This window comes from Cryptomeria japonica, chromosome 6 (assembly GCF_030272615.1).
Source record: "Cryptomeria japonica chromosome 6, Sugi_1.0, whole genome shotgun sequence".
In the NCBI taxonomy this organism is placed as follows: Eukaryota; Viridiplantae; Streptophyta; class Pinopsida; order Cupressales; family Cupressaceae; genus Cryptomeria; species Cryptomeria japonica.
The window spans coordinates 510,651,037-510,677,813 of NC_081410.1; the positions used below are offsets into that span (position 1 = coordinate 510,651,037).

A 26,777-nucleotide genomic window follows, 5' to 3' on the forward strand; every position below is an offset into this window, starting at 1 on the left:
GATATGATTTACAAAAGCCTAGAAGGAGCCAGGTCCATGTATGAAGATGATCCAGACACTTGCTTGAGCATCATCAATAAGAATTGGTTACCCAAAAGTCGTCCTCGCCTGAGCAAGATTCCCAACACACCACATAGGATCGACTTTCAGGAGGAATACAGAGATTTGATAACTTTGCTCAATCGAGTTACACAGGCTCCTCAAGCCTTCTATTTTGATAAGTGGATGTTCTACTTCATCCAAGTGATAGTTCAAGGAAAAGGAACGATTCATTGGGCTAGAATTATTAGCCATTGCTTGGACGTACAGTTGAGAAGACTAAAGCCTACCAAGTCATTTCACATGAGCTCATACGTCATATATGCCTTGATCAGGAGTTTCGAATATGCAGGACTACCTCACAGAGGAGTGATCGGAAGAGGACCCGGAGAAGTCAGAGTTTGTGATTCTTATGTTCATTTGCATCATCCACCTGGGAGTGACTACAAGTTAGTCAATGATACCTTCACGATGAACATCACTAGGATATTGCAAGGCGGGATTCACAATCGACTATCTCTAGATGCACAAGAGCTTGTAAAGAGGTATGGTGCTTGGTTCATCCAGTTTCCAAAGTTTACATATGTCAGAGTCCATGGGTGTCCTTCACCTCCCTACATGTTGCCGAGGTATCCGACAGACAGGATAGTGCTACTCGAGGTGACTAGGCAGTTGGCAGACTATGCGAAGGCATTCAGACACAGGCATAGAAATGGAATTCCCGTGCCCATCATATTGGGGAATTTAGTTGAGGTATGTCCTAATGCTCTAGCCTTGGATGATGCGGAGAGGGAGTTGGCCTCCTATTCATTCACATTCTTTGCCTTGAGGGAGAATTTTGATCCTTATGGGTATATAGAAGAGACATATGGTAGGAAGTACAAGCACGAATTTCAGGTAGAAGACTTTTGGATGAATCTCTCAAATGATTTAGAAGTGAAAAGAAATATGCATTCCTGATTACCTTTAGATTTTATCAGGAAATGTAAAGTCTACAGAGTGGCCGATCAAGCTCAAGACAGTGGCAGACATCTCCAGTCATCCTATGACAGAGAGGACAAAGCAGTGAAGATAGATTGGAACGAGCCTAAGATTACAGACTTGAGAGCTTTGATGGCTCTAGTTTTGTCATGTACTCGCAGATGGGTGGATGTACAACATCAAAAGTTAAGAGAACAGAACGTGCCAATGACTTATACTTTGGAGGAAAGACCAGAAGAAGGAGGAGCAAGCGCAAGTGAAGACAATTCTCATCCTAGAGGCGCGAAGAGGAAGGAAAGACCTGAGAAAAGGGAACCCTCCAAGAAGAAGCTAAAGGCCAATCGAGATCGCTCATCAGGTACATCTTCTCGACATGAGAAAAGGACAAGTCAAGTTGAAGGACAAGAGATGACGATGCCTGAGGTGGATGAATCTATGGAGTCAATAGTACAGAATGATAAACCTGAAAAAGGGAAGGCACCTCAGCATTCATCAAGTCGATCTCCCCAAGTCAATGAGCTACATGAAGACAAGAATGATGATGATGTGACATCTCCTCTCCGAGAAGACAAACCATTGCTTAAAGAAATACAAGTTAGAGAGATGAGATCCGCCATTCCAGATTGGTTGAAGGAGAGACTCACAAGGGTGATTGTGATTGAGGATGAAGATAATGTAATTGACTTAGAGAGCCTTGTAGGAAATTCTCAAGAAGTAACGGAGAAGAAGAAGGCCACGAAGATGTCCAAGATGATCACAGATGAGACAGGGTCCAGGAAGTTGCAGATAGCTACACCAGTAGTGGACAAGTATGAAGGTGAAATTCTCGCAGAAGAATATGATGTAAAGACATTTGAACTTGGTCCACTCACTGCTGAGCAGGCACTGGATGAGGCAACCGATTCATTTGAAGTACTTAAAGACAAGCTTAAGGAAGAAATGGAAAAGAATAGAAAGCTTGAGAGAGAGAGAGGTGCTTGGAGAGGCTACTTTAGTCATCTCAATCAGCCCTTGGGACGTCAGGATCCAGCAGTGTCTCCTGTGCAAGCACTTCCCCTTGAATCAGTTGGCGAGGCGGAGAGAGTCAAGAGCTTGGTTCTGCTTATGAGCTCTTGGATTGACAAATCCCACACAGTTGTCGTTGAATTTGCAACAAGAATGATGCAGACAATCCATCGAGCTATCCAGGTCCTTGAGATCATCCACAACCTAATGATAATAGTAGCAGCTTTCGCCCACACTAGAGATGTTATCATTCCTGTTCTGCAAGTAATCAGGCAAACACCAAGGAAGATCCTAGCACAAGAAAAGATAATGGATGGAGGAGCTCATAATTTACTTCAGTGGTCAACTCTACTTCAGATGAAGGAAGTTCTTTTCGAGGAAATCAGCACCAAATGCAATCAAGTTGAGGGCGTCATCCATCCAATTCAGGACAAGGTGTTTGAGGTGTTATGTACCATTCTTGGCAGGAGGATCGAAGTTGAGACAGATGTGGACCTTCAAGAGTTGGAAGAAAGAGTCAAGGTCATCTTTTGCAAAGATGAGAATGTCATCACAGATGAGCAACGGGATCTAATGTTCGCTACTATGCTCCTGATTGAGAAGATCAAAGAACTCGAACCTAGATGGGATGCAGCTCTTCTCAAGGCCTTTGATCAGGTTATCCACTTGGAGGAACGAATGAGGAATCTTCCCGAGATTCCTATTGCTGAGATTGAAGGAATTGTGTCCAGATTCATTGCATATGCTAAGAAAGAGCATTGGAAAGGGAATAAGGTTCTAGAAGAGAGGTTGTTGTAGATGATGTGGCACCTTAATTATCATTGGTCTATGTTTCCTAGATTTTTGTGCCAATTAAATATTTGGCTATGCATTTAATAATGTTCAACTAAAAAGGGAACTTTTTGTAACAAACCCTAATTAGGGTTTAGGTGTCAGAATCTCAGTCGTTGATCTTCTTTTGATCTGGGCCGTTCATTGTAATTGAGGCTGCTATATATACCCTCACTCATTTTCATTTTGTGATTAGAAAGTAGATATAAGAGATTGGATAGTTAGAAGATTAGAGCTTTTGGAGAAAAGAAAGTTATTTTGTAGCAAGATTGAGCATTGAAGAAAGAATTTCAAGCAATTGTTGTCTATTTTGGCTTTGAGATCAATAAAATATTGAAGTTATGGTGTTTTATTGCAATTCTTGTCGCTACTTTCATGGTTGTTTACTTTCTTGAATCATTCTCAGTCGAAGTAGTATTTAAGTTTGAAGGACTAAGTGTTGGGCTTGATCTTTGGTGAGATTCACGTTCCAAACCACTAGCTTCTTACTGATTGTAAGAACGCCTTGTGTGGTCAACTGGAGATATCCATATTGCTTGAACCTTCAATCATTATTGAACTATTGATATGTACCTTCATGGTAGTGTCTATGCTTCTTGATGGTTTGAAAAATCACTAATCACCTTAGAAGATCGCATCAATTCCAATAGAGTTGTAATTGCTTGGCAATACAGAAATTGGTAGAATCTTACCAAGTCTAGCCTACATTGAGTCATTCTAGGATTAGATTAGAATTCATCTCTTGCAGACCCTATCTTTTGATCTTTTTGAGAACTTGTTAGTTTTAGGAAAATTTTGTTCTTGCAGTTTGAAAACGTAAGGCCCCTTGATGAAACAACATTTACAATGACCACTGGTGCTTATCCACACGTAGAGATCCTACAACGAAGAACCTTGGAGTCATCCTGATTGATCCTTTTTCGCGACATCTTCAACAATCAGAGGCTTTATTCAAGAGAGGATAAGGTACCCTTGGGTATTATATTCTGTGTTTGACAGTGTACAAAATACATGTCAACAGATAGTAATCTGCATAGCCTAGCTGATTAATTAATAATTTTCTAATGTTGCAAACTTCCCATCAACTAATGCTTCTCGAATGGATGTTGCTACGATCGAATATGCTCCAATAAATTTTGCCAGCCCAAGAAGATTCTAAATCATAAGACTTTGATTCTCTACCATGAGAGACTACACTACACACTACTCTTGAATCCACTGCTTCACAAGCATCAAATATTCATTCATCAACTACTTTATCTAAACTATCCTCTGCCACGTTCTTGTGAGTTCAAATGAAATCAAATGCACAGTGAATTCTTTGAGTAATTGAAATAATGGCACCGAGGACAAGTAATGAACTAACCAAATGCTGCCTCCTATGAGAACACATTACTTGCTCCACTTCAAATTTCAGAATTAGGTGTCTCAAACAATCACCTAGATCCCATATTCTTGTGAGTAGACAACCTTGAGTGAAGAATCTATATGCCTTTGTCACAAGTTGTGTTCTTCACCATCTTTTCATTCTCATGATTCTTTCCATGATAACAAAAATTTTGCAATTATATTCAACTTCTGCTAGAATCAATACTTTCTTGGTCTAAACCAAAGAAGCAATAATCGGCATTGAGTCGCGATTAATCGCGAATAATCGTGGATCGCCAAGTTTGCCAATTTTTTCCCCATATAAATCGCGAGAAGTCATTGACTGATAGTCAACGATTTTGGCCGATTAATTGCGACTAAAAATCGAAAAAATCTGCTGGCAAAAAAACTGACATAAATACCAACGCAACCTGCGAAAATAGGTCAATTTCAGGTAGGGTAAGGGTTCTAATAAATCTGGAAAAAAACCGCAAACATATCAGACATCCCTAAACAGCCCGCAAAAACCCTAAAATGCTCGGGAAATGCACAAATTTGCTGTTAATCTGCTATTTGTCGTGAAAACGAAAGTTGGCCCATAGGGCACTCGCATGTTCTGCTTGGCTCCACCTTAGAAGCTGAGGAAAGGGTGATTGTGACTTCTTTGTGGATGAAAGCGCCACATACTCTCTATGGTCCGAACTGAAAACAAGTGCGATAAGAGATAATGCAAAATCAAAGTGAAGGAAAAATTCAAGTTATTTTTCCAGCAGTAATAGTTTTTTTTTTATTTATTTATAATGTCTTCCAGCAATAGTATTTTTTATTTATTTAACTGATTTTAACATACGATTTAATTGTTTCAAATAATTTATTTTTTAATAGTTTAAGGTTTTAAAAAAATTATTTGTTAATTAGAATAAATAATTTTAATTTATTAATATAATTATTATAATATACATAATTTAATTTATAATGTTTAAAATTTTAAATATACATTGTAATAGATTAATAGTTTAATATTATATATTTTATAATTTAATTTATAATAAATAAAATGTTTAATAATATATGATTATTATATATGTTCAGAATAGATTATATTTATAGTATAATAACTAATTATTTATATATTGTTAATTCAAATTAACATATTAATATTATATAATATATAATCTTGTAATTTATATTTATTATTTCTTATTATATTATTAATTTATTAAATTGTATATAAGATAACTATATTATATTTATTTATAATATAATAACTAATTATTAATATATTATTAATTCAAATTAACATATTAATATTATATAATATATAATCTTGTAAATTATATTTATTATTTCTTATTATATTATTAATTTGTTAAATTGTATATAGAATAACTATATTATAATTACACTTTTTTAATTCTTGTTCTTAGGTTATAAAAATGTATATATTTATTATTTTTATTTGCTTATAATATCTCTATACTATGGAAATGCCCTTAAATACAAAAAAAAATAGTTTTTGACTGTTGTACTTAAAAAATTTTACATTTTTTTGTATATCGGAATATCCGTTTTTTCCCCGATTTTTTCAAAAAATCTTATACTTTTGGTTTGTCGATTAATTCCCCAAACGATTAATGCTTCTTTGGTCTAAACTACAATCCTCGAGATAGTCAAATTGCTTACCATTATCTTGAAATGATATCCAGCTTCTACTAGAATCAATACTTTCATGCTCTAAAGTCTAAACTACAATCTTGGAGATAGTCAAATTGCTTACAATTATCTATTATTTGAAATTATTTGTGAACTCAAAGACAACATTCTTCTCTAGTACATGCCTCTCAATAGAATCAATATGATAAGTTTTATAGATTAGAACATTCCTTTTATATTCTGAACTAAAATCAACGGGCTAGTCCAAGTGCTTTTCTTCCTTTGTTGATGCTTCTACTAGATTTGCATCAACACCACTATTCTGGAAACTCAAAAGTATGGAGTTTCCCGATATATTTTTCTTACTTTCATTCTCACAAATATTCAGAAAGTCAATCTTATCTGACACAATCTTTTGAATTTACTTCTTGAATAGGGACATCTTTTTCATTTGTACTTTCAATAGATGATATTTATTCCTCCTCGATTTCATAAAGATGCACACTTTGTTGGCATATGTTTTTTAAAAAAATCTTCTAACAAAGGATTCTTGCCTTCTACTTTTATGGTGGGTTCCTCCTTGGTCTGCTTCATCTGAATTTATTGCAGCTTTTGATTGTTCGTCATCCTTTGGCTCATTCTCTACAAGTTCCTCCTTGACTTTATCACCAGTCTGCTGGCATACACACTTGTTGGAAGTCAAATAAACATCTTCTTCTTCAGCTTGTGGCTCAAATGTATCCATTTACATTCTTTTTGGTTCTTCATCAACCTTTCATCTCTTCTTCTAATATCATCTCCTCTTTACTTTGATATCTGTGGTTTGCTTCCCATAATTCTTCACATGAGAAGCAAAGTTTTCCTCTTCCAAGTCCATTTCTGCTATCATCTTTCTTTCTTGCAATAGAACTATTCTTCTATTGGTTGGGAGGACATGTCTTAGAATGGAATTTGTTCAAAGGCACTGAAAATTCTAGTTCTAGCCTTTTTTTTCTTTCAATAAGAATGCTTTCTTGGACTCTTGCCTCTTAGCAGCTTCTCATGATTCTTCTTCCTTCAAGACTGATTCTTTTGGTCTTGGCTCCTTGGCAATTTCTTGCAGCTTTGGTTCTTCTTTCTCTTCCTTCTTCTTTAGTCTTCTATCTATGATTTCTTGGAATATATCCAGGTATTCTTCATAAGTAACATAGGATTCATAAATACGTGACTTTTTCTCAAAAGGTAATAAGCTTGCACTCATTTCTATTGCACTGCTCTTTTAAGACTGGTTCTTTTGGTCTTGGCTCCCTGGCAATTTCTTGCAGCTTTGATTCTTCTTTCTCTTCCTTCTTCTTTAGTCTTCTATCTATGATTTCTTGGAATATCTCCAGGTATTCTTCATAAGTAACATAGGATTCATAAATACGTTACCTTTTATCATGTTCTCAAAAGGTAATAAGCTTGCACTCATTTCTATTACACTGCTCTTTTAACCATGCCCACTAATAAGATCTTTTCTTCTGTGCCTTTAAATGAATTTAAAGCTTTTAAACTAAAAGAAAACAGCTCCACTAAATAATCCTTAAACCTTGGGCTCTTCTTGTATACTTCTTTTTGTAAGAACCTTGACAAGAAAAGATCGGACATTTACTAACGATCTTCGTTGTTATACTCTTTTGTCCTTTTGTTTCCCCAGCTCAAAAAATAAATTCATCTAATTATTCATGTTCTGCAAATTTGGTAACATTTCTAACATGGATTCTTGAAATGACTTATTTTTCTGTTTACTATGCTAGCATATGCATGTGGTGTGAATTGCATCAATAAGCTAGCTTCCCAACAAGCTAGCAAAATCATTTGCTATAATACCACTGAAATGTCTCGAACTAAATTTCTTCTACTTTTGGAATTTCACAATGGACAAGCATAGAACCTTAACAGCTTTTGATAACCAAGACCCCAATGTGGGCAAGGTGAGAGAATACAGTGAAGGGTAGCAAGCTACACAACTCAATATAGCAAATGATACAAAATCTAGAAATGGCATAGTATTTTCCTAGCAGTGAGCCTTGAAGATTAAAGACTACTAAAAATTGAAAATAACTGAAATTAATTATAGCAGCAAGCCATCCAGAACATAAGTTGTCTTTTTACGAATATAACTTAAAATTACTTTTTTTGACAACTTAAGTTATATTATTAAATTATTTTCTTACAACACCCCAATCGCCTAAAGATATTAAAAATAATAGGCTAAAATGTTTCTAAAAATCTTTTTCTAAAAAAGGGGACATGACACAATTTCTCTTTTCATTGGGTTCCGGATAGATTTTAGGCTTGCAATGTCTTGACATCAGTTAGACTAATATTTAGATATCCTTTAATTATAATTTTATTTAACTAATTGAACATTAACGTTTTAATATTTAAGATATGAATATCACAATACTATATCTCCTTCTGCAGCCCCTATTGAACAAACATAAACCAGTTAACTTACTACTAGAGTTGCTTTGTCCTTCCTGATTTTCCATGAAATCCACTAAGCAACACATCCTAAGGTCTTTAATCCTGTGTTCAAGTTCAATATGAGGGTTCTAATCCCTTGGTAATAATGTTTGCAGAAATATAGACCATGTCAAATTTGGCCAATTTTAATGCAGAAAGTCTATAACCACACATACTTTGACCCACTAGACAGTGAGTACAAATTCAGCAAAATGTTAAGTTTGAATTGATTTGACTATGTTCGAAAAATATGGAAAAATTGACCAGCAACAGAGCAAATTTTAAAAAATTACTCTAAAAATAAATTAAAAGTGGATGCTAAAATTCAACTGCAAAACTTTGCCAAAGTTTCCTGTGTCAGTTGAGAACAGAATTCCCAAGTCATGAAGGAAATATCCTGCATGAGAAGGTGTTCATCTAGCATCGACAAGCATTCTATCCACACTGTACACAGTATTACCATTCAACACCCAGGGAATCCTGATGTCTTGTAAATTTGATAAACTCTATCCAGAAATGAAGCCTGTAGAGATGATATATAGATGAGACAAAAAAGTCTTACCTCCAGATTTTGAGTGTATCTTCCAAGCACAGCATAAGCAAGCTTGCGCATACTTTCATTGGGAGACGATAAGCTAGCAAATGCTAAACCAAGTAGCCCCAAGCGAGAAAAATCCATAGGATCAATGTATTTGACTGCCAATGCATGTAATGAGAATTCCAAAATGAAAGCCGGATCATAACAAACAATGCATGAACTATTCAAAGATGGCCTTTCTTCAGTTTCCTGTAAAACATTGAACATGTTGTCACACATACAGAAAATTCATATAATCAAAAAATAAAAGAGAAGCACTTGTATCCAAACATTAAAACTGTTCCACATTTACAAAAACAAACATTTAAGAACTTAGGATACAATGTTTGTAGGCTTTGCTTGAATCTGAGAAGGTTTGTGATCACATAGAATGGCCCCCTATTATGTTCTGAGGGCTTTGTGATTTCAGGAGAAATTTTGCAGAATGGTCCTTATCATGTTAAGAGATGCTTCTGCTCAAGTGGACTTCAATGGTTTCCAGTCTGATTCCATTGTTCTACAATGTCCATTAGCCAACGATGCCCTTTGGACCCATACTTACTTGTGCTGGCTGCTGAAGCCTTGCATTAGTTGTTAAAGAGATTCTGCAATTGGCCCCCTCATTAAAGAATTAAGACTTCCTCAACTGATTGATCTGCAGTTTGCCAATGATATCACTCCGCTTTGTCAGTTGGATAAATACAATCTTTCTCATTTTTCTTTTAGACTTGGGCTTTACTGCTCTGCCTCTGGTTCAAGGATCTCTTGTTTAGAGTCTCAAGTCTTGAGTCAGGTGGAGACCCTCCCTGACTGATTTAGAGAAATTGGGTGGGTGTGGGATGGTCCTTGGAAAATGATCAGCTATTTAAGTAGTCCTTTTGCTCTCTTCCCCTCTCTTAGTGACGTGGCAGTGGGTGTTTGAGAAAATTGATAAAAAAAAAAGTGACTAAATCGCAGAAGTCATCTGTTGTCTCTGACAGGCAGATTTCAAGTTATAAAGTTTTGTCTTCTTATAAAATCTTGTATGCTTCTGCTTGGCTGTTTTGTTTTTAACTTATTGGAAAAGTACACAGACTAGTCAGAGACTTCCTATGGTCTAATGGGAAGGGAAATAAGAAAACGCATGCTGTAGCTTGGCAATGGTGATGTCTTCCTCACAGATACAATGGATTGGGGCTTAAGAATTCAAAGCTTCAGGATACTGTGTTGACTATTAAATGAATTCTAAGGGCTCTTGAGAAAAGGAAGCATTAAAAATTCTGATTGGATAAAATATTTCTGGGCAGTTCCTCAGAAAAAGAAAAATTAGGAAGGCCTTCAACCACTTGATTTGCTGTTCGGTCCTTTTCCTATGGTGTTAGGTAGGTCTCCAGTGTTTGGAGGTATTTGGAAAATATGGGAATCTATTTAGCAGCTTTTGTCTGGTTATGAATTATTTTCTAGTAGAGCCATCACTTGTCAAGGATTTAGATCTCCATTATGAAATCTCTCCTGTAATGATAAACTCTTGGAACTTATTTGGGGCTATTTTGATAGATGGTAGTTCTTTAGGGGGATTTTTAGACCTTTGATGATATAGTGAATCAGGGCTTGCTTCTCTCTTAGCGTGAATTAAAGAATTAAGTATGTGCTTATGATGTCCCCAACTCAAGCCATGAGCCTTAACAGTGCATTGGTTGTCCTTTCCTTGGATTATCCAAGAGGAAAAGGACTTAGAGCATTATTAGATAAGTGTTAAGATTCTTTGACTTATATTCTATTCTATTCTTAAGTTGTGGGCACATCTTTTTATGCAAATTAAGTGAACTCGGGTGATTTTAAGTTGTGGGCACGTCTTTTTATGCAACTTAAGTGACTCTTAGCCTAAATACTTAAATTTTTACTCCTTTTTAAGTTTAATGACTTAAGAGACATGTACTTTAAGTGATTTAATTAAGCATACGCCAAAAAGTCAAGGGGGTGTGGGATTTCAAGGAACCTATTAGCTCATTTTTAAGGATTTTATTTGGAGCATTGGATTGTGTTGGTAATGGATCAATTGTTGAGGTTAAATCATTTTTTTGGAAGTCATTTGCATTATAGAACATTTTAGAGTTCTTTTGGAGTTCATTATGTTATCAGTCTTTTCTCTATTGCTTCTGCAATTTTTGAAACCCTTGAGTATCCCTGGTTTCAGAAAGACATATCGGATCGCCCTACTCAAAAGAGTTTGTTTCGGTGGAAGGCTCTAGTCTGTGATGCCCGAGCACACCATTTTCAGAGCTGCATTTCCTTATCAGGTTTGGAGGCCACTTGGAAGGTGAGATTCAGAGTATCAGGATCAGATTTGGACAATCTACAACAATATTTAGGCATGTTTCTGAGTATCATTGAAGCTAACAGCAGAAAGGACAAGTGAGACAGACCTGGCAATGGCTTTCTGGGGGTTTTGGCAAGAGCAGCAAGGGTTTTAAGACATTTCTAAGTTATTTGAACCTAAATCTGCATACTGCTGATCTATTCATCTTAGGAAAATAAGAAAAAATCAGTATGTCATTTCTGAAAATTCTGGGCAGATGTAGTGTTTTTCTGTAACTTTTTTATACTCAGAAATATTCAGAAATTTCTTTGAATTAGCAGAAAATCAGATCAATAATCCGAGTCTAAATTAGAGTTTGTTGAAGGATATCTTATTTGCAAATAAAAATTCAAAATTTTTTGTTCCATATTTTTTGAGATATTGTTATTTTTTTCTCTATATCCCTATTTGGGGATATAACAGTGCTCCCTAATTCTCATAGAAGAACATATGTTATGCTTTTCAAAGCCTTTCATAGATTCGATCAGCCTGTGCCTCCTACAATACTGAGAGTTAAGAGTAATGTGAAGTGGGGTGAGCATCCTCCCTTCTGGTGATTAGTAATGCTATTCTTTATGACAAAAATTCTTTCTCCGAAGGTTCCTATGTTTTTGAATTGTTTAAGGGGGCTTGATGACTCAGCTATAAAGTGGCAAGTCAGATTAGGTTTGATCTGGTCTTCCACTATAGAACCTAGGAAGGCCTGTTTTGTATGGCTGCTTCTTTTACCGAAGCTTGCTGTAGGTTATTCTTTTTCCTCTTATGATGTGTCTATGAATACCTGTTTGTTGTACAATGTGGAAGAAGCCTATTCTAATGTATTTATGACTGTAATTTTTTGCCAAAAATGGTGAGGAATGTGTTTTTAATTGTGGTCTGACATTTTGTTTGGTTCCATTCAATCTAATAAGAAGTTAAATGTTTTTTATAGAAAAATGTCATTCATTGCATCTACTGAGGTCCTATGCTTTTTGTGCAAAGAATATTGAGTTATTCCAGGGTATAAAGAGGTCACATAAGGACTTCAGCTGTGAGGTTAGTATCTCTTCTGTTCTTTTGCACGTACCATTGATGCTAAAACTGCCAAAGACTTAAGTTCAAAAGTTTCTTGTCCAAGGATCCATAACTGTCTATAAAGAGTATATGACTGCTACTGTTGTTGACTCTAGTCAAAAGTCAGTGGGTAACAATGGAGTGTCTACCACTGCTGGATAAAAGTGTTCTAATCTTCCAGTCCTGTTGAAGTTGCTGACCCTGAAGTGCTTGAATGAGTTCTGACAGCTAATTTGTACCAAACTGAGGAATATTTAGAAAAGTTTGAAGATAAGGAGATGAAACTGTGTCAAGTGCCCTTCGTCTAAAGGTGGGTAGGAATGTGTGTGGGTGGGGGATTCCTTTCATTATAAAAGTGCTCCTAAATGCTATAATAATATATTAAGTATTAAATTAATTTAAATTTCTGGGTGAGCTGTTTCAGTCCTAGGGACTTATTTGCAGATCAGTATTTAACAATGTTTCACGGGGACGCATCCCCTCCCCCGCTCCCCTTCCCCCCCCCGTTTCTAGGACGGGGTGGGGACATTCCCCTGCCAAACTCCCTGGACACTGCCAAGATGGCGAGACATCCCAAGGACTCCCAAGAGTCCCCTGGCCATCCCAGGGACACCTAGGAGTCTCCCAAAGCCTCCACTTAAAATCTCAGTTTTTAAGCAAAACATGGTAAAATTTTTGTGAAAATGGCATCCCTGTCTTCTAGTCAGTCTCATTCTCTTCATCACAATATATACATGAAATATAACATTTAAGTAGTCACATTTCAATATGTCAAAGGAAAAAGACATATTGAAATGTGACTACTTTAAGTTATATTTCATGTATATATTGGCAGGATGTTTGAGACTAGTTTCAGATCTCTAGGAGTTATAATGCAAATTCTAGGTTTTCGAAGATTTATAAATTTTCAAACTTAGTCAAATTTCAGTAATCAGCAAGCTCCTATCAGCATTCTATAGCTCTCTCTATCTCACTCTCTATATCTCCCTCAAACTCTAGACCTGTCTCTCTCCCTATCACTCTTCCTCTATCCCCTCTCTCTTCCCTCTTCCCCAAGATCTAGACCTATCTCTTTACATCTATCTCTCTCTCTCTCTCTCACCTCTAGACCCCCACGAGGGGTACTACCCCCAAACCCCCATCAAACTATAAGTCTAAGCAAGTAAACCTATCTCTCTCTCCCTATCACTCTTCCTCTATCCCCTCTCTCTTCCCTCTTCCCCAAGATCTAGACCTATCTCTTTACATCTCTCTCTCTCTCTCACCTCTAGACCCCCACGAGGGGTACTACCCCCAAACCCCCATCAAACTATAAGTCTAAGCAAGTAAACCTATCTCTCTCTCCCTATCACTCTTCCTCTATCCCCTCTCTCTTCCCTCTTCCCCAAGATCTAGACCTATCTCTTTACATCTCTCTCTCTCTCTCTCACCTCTAGACCCCCACGAGGGGTACTACCCCCAAACCCCCATCAAACTATAAGTCTAAGCAAGTAATAGGCCAATGATGAATCATGATCATAAAAATCTACATAATACATATCCCTTTTTGCAAATATCTGCATATTTATAGTCAAAGCCACAATCAAGACCCCCCGCAAGGGGCACTGCCCCTTGACCCCAAACCTCCACCCACCGTTCTTATTGTTTATGAATCATTTCAATGTTTTTAATATTTAAAACTCTGAACTTCACTTGGTATGCCAAAGTTTCATTTGCATTTCTTATACTTATTCTTGGATTGCTCTTTGCTCCCAAAGTTCCAAAACTCTGCCCAACATTGTTAATGTTCAAATTTCAAATTTTCAATGCAATCATTTTCATGTTTTTAATGTTTATTAGCATAAACTTTACAAAGTGTGGCAAAGTTTCATTTACAGTTATTATAAATATTCCTTACACATATTTTTGTAACTAGTTTTTCAAGTACTAAATGTATTTGCGCCACCCAGTCAACGCTATCCCCAAACTGAGGCCCTTGGTCACCGAAACCCATCCGTCCCCACATCCCCCTGTTGGGAAACTCCATGGAACATTGGTATTTAACTAGTTTTGGCACCTAGCTTCAACCATGCAGGATAACAATAAAATTTGTGCATGGCTTCTGTTGAGACATGGACCAGCTAGGACTCGAACCTAGGACCTTCCATACGCTGCTGGAGTGCTCTACCACTGAGCTACTGGCCCCTCTTGGACCAGTCCATCGTCGGTCCGGGTGTGGCTTATTTCCAACACCAACACCCCCCCTTAAGCCACACCTCTCGTGTGCTTGGGGCTCCTAGCCTGGACCTGGCTCTGATACCATGTTGAGACATGGACAAGCTAGGACTCCAAGCACATAAGAGGTGTGGCTTAAGGGGGGGTGTTGGTGTTGGAAATAAGCCACACCCGGACCGACGATGGACTGGTCCAAGAGGGGCCAGTAACTCAGTGGTAGAGCACTCCAGCGGCGTATGGAAGGTCCTAGGTTCGAGTCCTAGCTGGTCCATGTCTCAACAGCTTCTGCTGTTCACTGAGACAAAAACACCAATGACTTGTGGAAGAGGTAGACAAAACCCTACCTTTTTTATTTGTGAGCGATTTCCTTAGGTCTTAGGGAGTTGCATGCTCTGAAATACTGTTTGTCTTGTAGGGTGAATTTGTAAATTGTTTACTGGGTGCCATACCTGAAACACAAAGTTACACATCCAGTCTATGTATAAGTATCGGCCATAGCAGGCCATGGATTGATGATTTGATGAAGCTTAAGTGTGGCGGATTCATCTCAAGCCACCCAGCGCCCAACAACAGTGTGATCTGGAGGCAAAATAGGTGAATCAGAGTGCTTGATCTGCCGCAGTATTCCAACTCCAACAACACCTACTGCAGAGGGTGTGAAGTCAACTTGGGGGCAATCCAATGGTCTAATCCAGTAGCCAGCACCAGGAGAGTCTATAGAAAAACCCTGAGGGTAACTTTGGAGGATATTTCCAAGTGTTCAAATCTGCCTACAACAAAGGCAAGATTATATTTATTGCAAATTAGATGTCACACATTTTGTAACAATCTTTATACGAACTGTTTACTGCTGGTAGCATATTTCTTTAATTTCCTGGTGTTCTATCTGCTCCAGCTTGCATGATCTGAGATTCACAGACCTGTTGGTTTTTTGCATTTGTGGAATAGTTAATTCAATCTGATCTAATTATTCAATCACTTTGGAGTAGGGTTAACGTTTTTCAATATTTGTGGATGATTTACTTGCTCAGACTGCATTTAGTTTCAAAGACCCTAGATTTAAAACTATAGTTGGATTAATTTTTAATCATAAACCCCAAATCTGGGTTTAGGGCATAGTGGAGTATAACAAACTGGGGGAATGCTTTGTTTGATAAGGAGGCTGACACTTCCTTGGCTGATTGTGCTACCTCTGCTTATCTCTCCTGGATGAGAGGTTTACTTGAATAACATGCTGATTTACTGTTTAATTCATCTACAAGAATACTAAAGGCTAATTGGCTCTCATTGTTCTGCTGTATATATTCATTTTTCAGGTACTTTGTCCTAGCTTACAGTCCTACATGAATACTGTTATAAAATATTGTAATCTATAAGTTTATTCTGAAGCTGCCTACTTGGGGCCTGTTTATTCTTGATTCTGACTCCCTGTGTGAGACTTGGACTGTCTTTACATGGTTTCTGACTCTTTGAGGACTTGCATGTTGGGCATATATATTATGCAATTTTGGTTCATTTTCAGCAATGTGAAACTAAAATTAAAAATTAAAATTCATCTAAATCCAACTCTATATATTTGGACAAACGAGCAAGTCAGGAAAGCATAAGTAATAATAGATAAATAAGATCTATATTTTCCATTTCAGCCTACATTGTACTTAGCTTTAATCTCACATATTAAGTTGCTAAAGAATATGTTTCAATATATTCCTCCTAAATTGTGGGGTGTTCTGTCAGATGAAAGGCAAAATACAATGAGCAACAAATTTTAAAATGGATTATGACTTTTGAAATGGGAAAATCAGGAGCAGAAAAGAAACTCCACACAATCCAGCATCTCATTGTCATTTCTTCATGCAGTAGCCACATCCAATTTTAAAACTGAGAATCGAATTTATGCAACTCCTTTTTAAGAAAAGAACAAATATGCCTCTAGGCTCTAATGTGAGATGCTAGTTAAAAGTACAAGCTTATTTACCAATCTACAGCATTACTTACAAGAGTTATATTCTTGAAGCTCCTCTCTGCAAATTCGGATAGATCTAAGGGTCCATCCCATGCACTTCGGTTAAATGGAAAGTACAGGATAGTTTCACCACAAACCTTTGGGTCTATTAAAAGATTATCCCTAAAGCCGCTCTTGCGTTCTTCTGCCGTTTTCAATGCAGCTTCACCCCAAAGGTAATCCATTTCAGACAAGCCACAGAAATTTTTCAAATTGAAACATTCAATTTCATGCAAAAGGCTGTAAATTTCCAGGTCACAGTCACTTATTGTAGCACCATAACCTGCTAATAACAAAGAAACTAATTTTTTTGCATTCATAAATGTTTCCCCTGATCCACTCAAAGAACCAAGCTGAACCCTGAGAAGATACAACATCCTCAACAGCTTAACAATTTCTAACTTCTTCTTCTCTTCAAAATATAAGTCTTCTCCGTTACTAGTTGATATTTTTATTGTTCCCCTACTGGGAACACTGGGATAAATGGTCATATTCTCACTGTTAAGAGCCCCATGTTGGCCCGGACTTGAAAATGCAAGCAAGTTTAATATACCAGTTAAAGACCTGAACATTGTTCCTTTATCTGACTGACCATGAGATTGTGAAGATTCAAAGCTTGTTGAAAGCATGGTGGGTATAAACTGAGAATGTGCCATAAGAAATGTTAAGGCATCTTCTACAAATTGAACAACAATATCAGAGTCGTGTCCCTTTACTGATAGAAGAAGAAAAAGACAACGTAATGTGTTCAATGCCATGCAATTCTCAAACCTATGGAGAAAAATCAATTTAGTGAAAGCTTTCAGCGAAGGAAGATACTGAATTTTAACAGATTGAATGCCTATTTCTTTGGACACATCAACCAAGTTATTTAGTATTGTCTTCTCCACAAAGTTCAACAAGTTGGCTCGGTTCCTGCTTTCCATAACACCAAATGTTTGAGACTGGATGGAAGAAAGTTGAAAGATTGCATTTAGAGAGCCAATCAAACAGTTGATAAACCTGGCATACTCAGATGTTTCCATTTTCCACTCAAGAATATCAGACTCTGTCATTTTACCTGGACCACATTTGGATACACCATTTTGTGGCTGTTCTTCAGAATTCCTTTCTGGATGCACATTCAAACAAGCAGATTTTGGGAACAATAACCACCTTGCCAAGCTGACTTTAGCAATTACTCTGTTCGCTACATTTAACATCTCTTTGAAAGAAAAAGCATTTACATCATTGTTAAAGCAATCCAGAAGACAACGGATATTTGAAACAATGCAAGTAAAAAGTTTCCTCCTTTTCTTGCGTAATTTTTCTAAACTAGGAAAAGCCTTCAACATTTGGATTGCTTGCCCAAGCAAAGTGCCTTGGAAATAACAGATAAAATCTTCCGTTATCATATATCTCTCTTCATCATACTCTAAAATGTCAAATTCTTTAGAGCATGTATACTTATCCCACTTCATGAATACTTTCCAGAGAATATCAAAATAATTAACTGTGATCATCTTCGATGACTGTAAAAATGAAGCTCCTGTTCTCCTTGAATTTGAAGAAATGTACCTTAGTGTAACAGGCAGAAGTACAAGAAGATCATTTTCTGATAATTTAAAATCAGTGTTTTCTTCCAGATATTTCTCATCAATTATAAGGTCATTCTTTACGTGGATTAAATGTATAGCTGGACAATCAATAGTCATATTGGCCCCAATCAGTTCACCATAAATAGTCAAATGCAGATTACTTATCTGTGTCAAAAGAAGTAATATCTCTGCTTTCACCCGGTTTGTATTATATATGCAATATTTGACCAATTCTGTAGGTGTAAAGACACTCAGGTGGGCCAGAAATATTCCGATTGGTAAAATGCAGGGGGGGATAACTGCTCCCATTTCTACATGCAATGCTTTCATAGCTGCAAGCAGACAAAGTTCTGAAGTTTTGGAATTCTGTTTGATGGCTACTTCAATAATTTTTACATACACTTCTCGAACTAAATTTGCATCAAGATTTTGACCATCCAAATCCCAAAAGAACTTCTGAATGCAAGCATCTCCCTTAGCCTGATTCAAATAAGCATGGAACATTTCAAAAGCTACAGTCCCAAAATACAGTCCAATATCCAAATAAGAAATATTTGGGCGTGGAACAGAGGTTGCATTTTCCATATGCTCATAGATGTCATTAGAAAACATCCAATGCACTAATTCAAGTAAACTGAAAGGGGATACAAATGGACTTAAAACAGAAAGCACATAGAATGAAGGTAACGGAGATATTTCATAAGAAATTCCTTTCATACTTTTAGCGATTTCAATTTTAAAAACTGCAAATGACTGCAAAATTAGAGGTTTGGAAGACGCTACAATAGCTTTGCAAAAGGAGTCCCACTGATTTAAAGCTTGACCTCGATTGATTTTACACTGAGAAGATACAAACTCCATCAGGGTCATCAATATATTGAGTATGCCATTATCAATTACATGAACATTCTCCTGACATAGACCCAAAAATATCTTCCAACTTGTCTGATCAGTTTTTCTCTGCCATTGATTGCAATGCAATTTCACATGCTCTGTATCACAATTTTCTAAGCCTTGAGTATTCTTTGAAACAGAATGGCACATCCATTTATGCATAAACATGTTTATTACAGGATGATCTAGAACTGTATGAATTATTTCTTCAATAGAGATCGTATCCAAACCAACATCAAGTCTATCTGTGCAATGATCACTCCAGAACCCCTCTATAGTATGAATTAGAAGATTCCTTAAGAGACAAAAGCAAGTTTCTAGTTGCACTTTTGAGTCTGCCCCTTCACTCCATGATGATTCTATCTGTAGAATCCAATGCAAAATCAACTGTAGCATGTTAATATAATCGCAAGAAACTTCAGATAATTTTGCCTCCAGAATGGCTTTCATGGGCATGCAGCTCAAAAGCCTTGATTGATAACTATTTGCACTTAACATAAACAAAGCAGAAAACGGTATAGATTTGATAAACGAAGCAAAAGCAACAGTAGCTGGATCGTTAGAACATGCATCACCCATGGAAACAGACAGCAACTGCTTCTCTGTACTTTCATGTATCATTTGGTAAAATTCGAAACCATCATTCACAGAAAAATCTTGCTTATCAACTTGTTGTACTTGAAGATTAATATTATATCTATTTGTCAGAAAAAAATTTCCAGCAAGCTTCAGACCCAATGAGAAATAATCATCCCAGGCCTCAGCAATTCTACCAAAAAGATCTCTGTGTGCACATAACAAAGCCAGCAAGACATAATAATCCTTTCCAAAAACTTTATGGCAGAATGTAACAAGGGAAGGAAAGTTTTCCACTATTTCCTCTGGCATTGCAGATACTATGGAGGATGCAAATGCAGTTGCTGCACCAAATACGAACTCAAAATCTGTATTTTCTACAAGTGACAGCACTTGGGAAAGAGATTGTTGAATAGTAGGATTGCCTTTGCTCCAGAAGTGGTTAATTGATTCCAAGCTGAATCTCATTTTCTCTTCGGATGATATACCTTGGGCAAAAAGAAGCAAACTTCTCAATGGACTCCATTCACAAAGAAAATCTTCTGAACCATGATCAGATTCATATAATTGATTGACTTTCCCAAGCAAAGTAGTCACAATTGTGAAAGATAATGGCCTTGAATTAGCCTGTCAAGGATATACCACTAGTCAACATAAGCATCTAACTTTGAACTTAGAATAAACTGTATGAATAAGAGCAGATACACACCTGAACCTGCAAAAGAAAGTTCATCACACTGGCCACATAGAAAGAAATCATTGTCCGGTGGGCAAGCTTCTGGCTTTTGGAACTTGACTCAACAACTCGAAGGCACTTTTGCAAGACACAGATCACAAGAGGACTAAAACGTGGAGGTGCAAGATCTGCATAATTTTTAATGAAAAGTCATAAAATCAAAAATAAAAGAGTAAATGAACAGACTAATAAGGTTATTATACAGGCCTAACTCATAGTTTTCACTTTTCAGAATGAAAAACTGATTGGTGCTTAACATTCATTTTCCATAATTCATTGTGCATCTGCAACTACACATCAAAGGATAAGGAAACCATTTAATGTTTGGAACTATACTGTTACTTTCTTCAAGTCAAAGGGATAGAGTCACTTAATAGAAACATTACTGTTACTTTCTTCGAGTCAAAAGGATAAAGTCACTTAATAGAAACATTTAATCTTTGAATAAAAATATAATAAATGCTACAGTAGAACCCAAGAAAGAGAAGTCATTCTATGATTCTAGATATTTTCTAATAACAGAAACAAACAAACATGAAATGAGAGGTAAGGGGCATAAAACAGTCAAAAAGATGCTTCTCATTAGAAACGTGGACACAAAAAATCCACCCTGATGAAAAAAGATTTGATAAAACCACAAGAGACGTCATTACTTAATCTTCAACTCTAGTAACTCAGAAGAGTAAGAACCTTCAATATAGGAATTTGAAAAGAGTGATCTTATTAAAATTACACATGGACTAACAACATGGAACATGATTTTCAAGACCCCAAAACATTTAATAATGAAAAACAAAATTCACATGCAAAGAAGAAGGTTATGATCAAACTTGTAAGCACTCTTTAGAAATCAAATACAACTGAAAATAAAGTATGACAGTTGAATAAGGAGTCTACAAAAGTTGCAAATGGTTATATGATGGTTAATACATCTTGGGATAAGATGTCACTGAAATAAGCTCCTAATCCTAAAGAAAAGAGAGAAAATAGAGTTCAATTTTGAAAGTGAAATAAATGCAAGTTATAGTATAGATGGTTTCCAAATTGCCAATTGCAGCAGGTGGTAGTTACAAATGTATCTTGGAGATTAGGGAACTGCTGTGATAGTTGCAGATGTGTCACAGTGGTTGTGGAATCACAAGGATGGTTTCACTTATAGGTGATGATTCTGCATTATCTCATCTGGCAATTTTGCCAAAAAACCATGAATGATCAAGGGATAGCTTCAAAAAAATGTATCTTTGGCTTCATTGGCTTTTGAACTTCTGTTTCGAGCATAACTTGTGGTAATTTATAAATACACCTGCAAAGCTCATTGCAAAGCAATCAGGTTGAAGCTAATTGAGTGCAATAAGCTAGTTCTTCTTGGTAAATGTAGTAAAGCGATGTGTTTTTTAGCAAGTTGCAGGGCAATGCGTCTGGATATTGTAGTTTTGGTCATGAATGTTCTTGAAGGGCCTCAAGAAGGCAGTAAGCTCATAATTACAGCATAAATAGTCGTTGGAGAAGAAAAGTTACCTTAGCCTTGAGGAGTTTTTTCCCATGTTAGGTTCTCCAGGGTAACATGTTCGTGCTCAATTTTTTGTTACGTTTCAGTTCTTTTGAATGGTACCCCATCAATAATTGTTGTCAGTGTGTTCTAGGCAAACAGAGAAAATACAGCAACCTTATTTACCAAGTTGTAAATGTTGGTAAATTAGCTATGGACCATTGAGTCAGAAAAATATAAGAAGGCAAATTTTGAATTGAGATACCCGGATCTTACAAACCTTTTCTATTTGTTATGTTATTGGCTACTTGATTTCAAGTAGTGTGCTTTAATAAATAACCTACTACTAAGGGATACCTACATAAAGTGGCTTATCATGCTTTGTAAGATACTCATCCAAAGCACAAAAGAGTCAAGTTTGTCTTATTTCTAAAGTAAGGGTTTGAACTATTAATTCACTTGTCCATTCATACAGTTTTTGGTTCATTAGTAGCAAATTCAATAAATTAAGAAATGCAGAAGTGGGAAAGTTTGTTACATAGTATAGCAATAGACGAAATTTGGAGAGTACTCATTATAGATACAACAATGGTTCCCAAGTGCAAATCCCTAAGGCTTAGATTAATGGCATATAGCCTTCCTAAACTAACAACATCCAGTTTAGGCAATCACAAGCAAATCTGATAGATTTCAAGAATTTAAATATCAGATTAGATTCTTCATGAGGAACCAAGTGCCACTATTTATAGAATACATTCCAGTCTGTGACTTCTCATTATATATACAACAATGATTCCCAAGTGCAAATCCCTGAAGCTTAGATTAATGGCATATACCCTTCATAAACTAACAAGCCCCAATTTAGGTAATCACAAGAAAATTTAATAGATTAAAAGGGTTTAAAGATCAGATTAGATACATCATGAGGAGCCAAGTGCCACTATTTATAGAGCACATTCCAGTCTCTGAAAAACTGAAAACTCTAGCAGGTATCATTTGTTTCATGCAAAGACATGTCTCATTTGATTGCCAGGTATCATTTGTACTTCTTAATCAGTTTAATTTAATTTAATTTAACATAAGAGGGTAAATTAAATTTAGATACCCAGATCTTCTAAATAATTTCATAAAACAACTGCATTCTTGCATTCAAACGAGAGAAAATATGAACAAATTTTATTTCTTCATAAAAAAGAAGAACAAGAATCAGGATTGACTTAAATTATCAGCAAATTCCAGGGGGCCTATTGCTGATCTAAAATCAGAAAATCCATCCCCAAAATTTTGGTACCATGACCAGATCCATTATGATATGGGCCCACCTAAAACATGTATTGCTAAGGAGGCATACTGGATAGCTTCATATGAAATTCCTGGCTAAAATAAATTGCACAGGCCTATGCTAAAACAAGAAGCGTGACTTAAGTTATCAAAAGACCTAACATGCAATAAGAACAGAGGTGAGATTACTATCTATGCATATCTAGCCATTTTATGATTGTGAAAGTACACATTGTTAACATTACGGAAGTCCAGAAATTGCATTCAGAAAGAAATAAAGACTAGAAGCACCAATCTGCATACCTTCCCTTGAACTAAGAGTAGAGAGAAGGCAATGTTGTTCGTCCAGATACTTGAATAAATTCTTGCCAACTGTAGATACAGCATCACATAAGAATTCCACCACTGTGGAGGCTAAACCCCCAGACATATCACTGATTTTGCATTCATGCATTTGTATTTCTTGGCTTTTCTTGATGACCACCTCTGCAGAGTTCTGAACGGACAAGAAGGAAAACCAAACTTCGATTTCTCCTTTGTTTCTCTCAAAGGCACAGGTGCTTAACATTGCTCTATATGCCAACAGGTGGGCATACCTTCTCACATCTTTTGCTGGAGAATACAACATCAACTTCAGTAATGGCCGCAAATATTTATATAGCTGTCCTGTGATGGGCCTATGGCTTTCAAATCCTGAGGAGGGAAGATTTAGCCCTCCTGTAGCTTCTACTAGCAGAGATAAAATAGCCTGTTGATGGGAAGTGGATAAGTGCAAAGGTTCTTCTGGGAGAAGTTTGAAGGCGTCAAAAGAACACTCACTTGTTGAAATGGATAATGTCCTCTACAAAAAGCAAGAATATAAACAAACTGATCAGCCCTTCAAGATCATCTAAAATCCAATATCCACTAGGCCCAAAGAATGAACTAATTTCAAGAATTTAAAGAACCTCCAATTATGACATGACAAAGAACACTCAATAAAGAAAATGGTGTAGCTATCACAATTAAAAGAAAACTCAACTCAGAGAAATACATATAAAAGCTTCCTTCATGCACCTTGCCACTCAAAATTAAACTGTCATTAAAATACAACTGTACGAAATTTTTCAAATCTTCATCAGTAAAAAAAAACAAGAAATTCAAATTCATGACGATCACACTACATTGACATCAAAAATAAATTTAAAGTTGTGCAAAGTTAATAACTAGACAGTAAAATATAGATCAAAAATAATGTAAATTAATACTTAAATAGTTTATAGTACACAAGCTCAAAAAAATTATGTACAAAGTCCAAATCCATAGATGGCAGATAGTAGCATGAAAAAAATGGCATTGGCATTTCCTATTCCCAAATACCAATTCTTATGCTCAGAAATTAAAGTAGCCTGTCCTTGGAATCAAATTTGCCACTTAATGGCTAAGTATCTGTCACTAAGTAACCAAAAAACTCCAAAACCTCAAATGTTCAGTCCTGTCTTAATGATCCAACATAATATTGGATCACAATCATCCAGCCCAACAGCATCAGGATTCCTGAATCCTTCTTACCATAAATTGCAATGCATAAATGATTAATCTTCCCTCAATCTTTTGTACCAATTGCTTGTGTTTTGTGGGAATGTATGTTTCCATATGATACGTTCATAGATTCTCCAACTGCAAGACAAAAAAGTTTTCCTTTGCACTCAAATACCAAGCCTTTAGAGCTCAGGACTGTAAGCTAGCTAAATCCTCCCAACACACAACTAGCATAGACAAGATGCAAACTAACTAAGAAAACAATAAATTAAAATTCAAATGATTTATTCATACAAAGGTCAAGACTATTACACAAATAAATGCATGTAATGACTTGTAATCATAGAGATGTATGGGATTTGTGTTTGCTGGCTAGGATGCACGTTATCCCTCACAAATTATCAGTTCCTCAATATAATAAGTACTAGTCTACTTGGCCTCATCGGAAGTAGGAGATCATTAGGGCCCAATGATGCTATATATTATACATAGTTGGTAGTGAGTAGTGGTTGATCATCATATTGTGAGTTATGTTCTTATTGTAAGCCTTGTGGATGTTGCCTCCTTGAAGTTTCTCTGCTTAATAATCATCTACTTTGCTCATGTTTCCCTATTATCATGTGGATCCAATCTGCTTTGTTGTGATCAAATAATAAGTTTACTATCTTGTCATTGCTATTGTGTGAAGCTATTGTAAATATTGATGTATTTCTGGTCTTGCGATAAATAATTTTCTTACAGGTGGTATTAAAGAGGCGATTTTGGCAACATTTGGGGCACAAAATATCAGACATACTTATAATTCTTAACCTTTTGAGAAAAAAAATATGGTGTTAGTTCTGCACAAATTGGGGCACATAAGTTCTCAACTGAGAAATTGCAAAGATATTTATTTTTCACAAACCTATTTTTTGGTAATTTTGCCTACTTTAGGTTTTTCAGCAGCCAGCACAATATACAAGTCATTGGAATCTAGATTACTCCAATGCAACTTGCTGACAACATTTTTTTAAGTGAATTGTATATTGTATGGCAAGTCCTTTAACTAAGGAAAATCCAGAGCATCTACTACTCTGCACAAGACTCCATCCACAGAAGCGATGGAAGCTAAAGACAACCATTAAAGAGGAGTGAGAACCTAAGTAGAAAAGCCGATTGGCAATCTAGATTCCCAAGTTCTTGATCCTAAGCACCAATGCGACAGTGATCACTGTACAACTACAAGCATTTATGCAATCAAACAGTCAATCCTTCAACTCAAGGAAAATCTGGATCATCTGCTACTCCAGACAAGACTCCATCCGAGGAAGCACTCAAAACACAATCCTGAGTAGAAAAGACAAATTGATAATCTAATTCCAAGCTTTTAACTCTAATCACCAATGTGGCAGTGATCATGGCACAACTACAAGCATTCATGCAATCAAACAGTCAATCTAGAGACACATGTCAGTGCAAGGCGACAAGAGAATGACATTGGCAGAATACATGTTTCAGTCAAATTGTCACAGTGAAGAAACCACCTTCGGGTATGCATAATTTCTTTTCCAAAATTGAGATACACAGCTTTGCTCCACAGTCTGTCTAAATCTAAATGGATACATGTTGTCAGTCGTTATTAGGACTCTCCACAATTTATTTGGTATAAATGGCTATAAGAAAATCAAGGACTCTCATGGCCAACATTTGAAAAGGAATTGGTCAAGCATTATGATAACTCCATATTTAGCAACTCCTTCAGTCAGCTTTTAAGGTTCACCAGACAGGTACAGTCGATGATTACATTCAACAGCTTCTAACATTAATCTTGTTAATAAGTGATCTCTCAAAGGAGCAAAAGTTAGAGCTGTTTATAGATAGTCTGAAGCATAGATTGCCAACTCAGTGAGTACTCGCCAATTTGGTGAGTACTCGCGATTTCCAGGGCTCCATGAGTGACTTGCGAGTTAACTCACATGTCGAACAGTGCTAAAAACTTGCCAAAAAAACGCTGAAAACCCATCAAAAATTACCAAAACTCACAGTGGACTCCTAGGGAAAATGTGGGCCAGAAAACACCAAAACCCAGGAAAAATGCAGAACAGAGCTGCAACAAGGGAAAAGCACAATTTCGACGTAATTTTTTCCCTTTAGAACTTCACACATCAACTCA

General features: G+C 36.4%; 1 protein-coding gene across 2 annotated transcripts in view; it reads right to left on the minus strand.

Moving 5' to 3' along the window:
• Positions 1–26,777, minus strand: part of LOC131052770 (uncharacterized) — a 112,263-nt gene that overhangs the window by 51,604 nt on the left and 33,882 nt on the right. For both annotated transcript variants that reach the window (XM_057987374.2, XM_057987373.2), the window contains exons 4-7: positions 23,408–23,945; positions 20,308–20,462; positions 16,545–20,225; positions 8,927–9,151 (exon numbers count right to left, since the gene is read on the minus strand). In XM_057987374.2, coding sequence (XP_057843357.2) covers positions 8,927–9,151; positions 16,545–20,225; positions 20,308–20,462; positions 23,408–23,945 — 4,599 coding nt within the window. The remainder of the gene's footprint in view (positions 1–8,926; positions 9,152–16,544; positions 20,226–20,307; positions 20,463–23,407; positions 23,946–26,777) is intronic.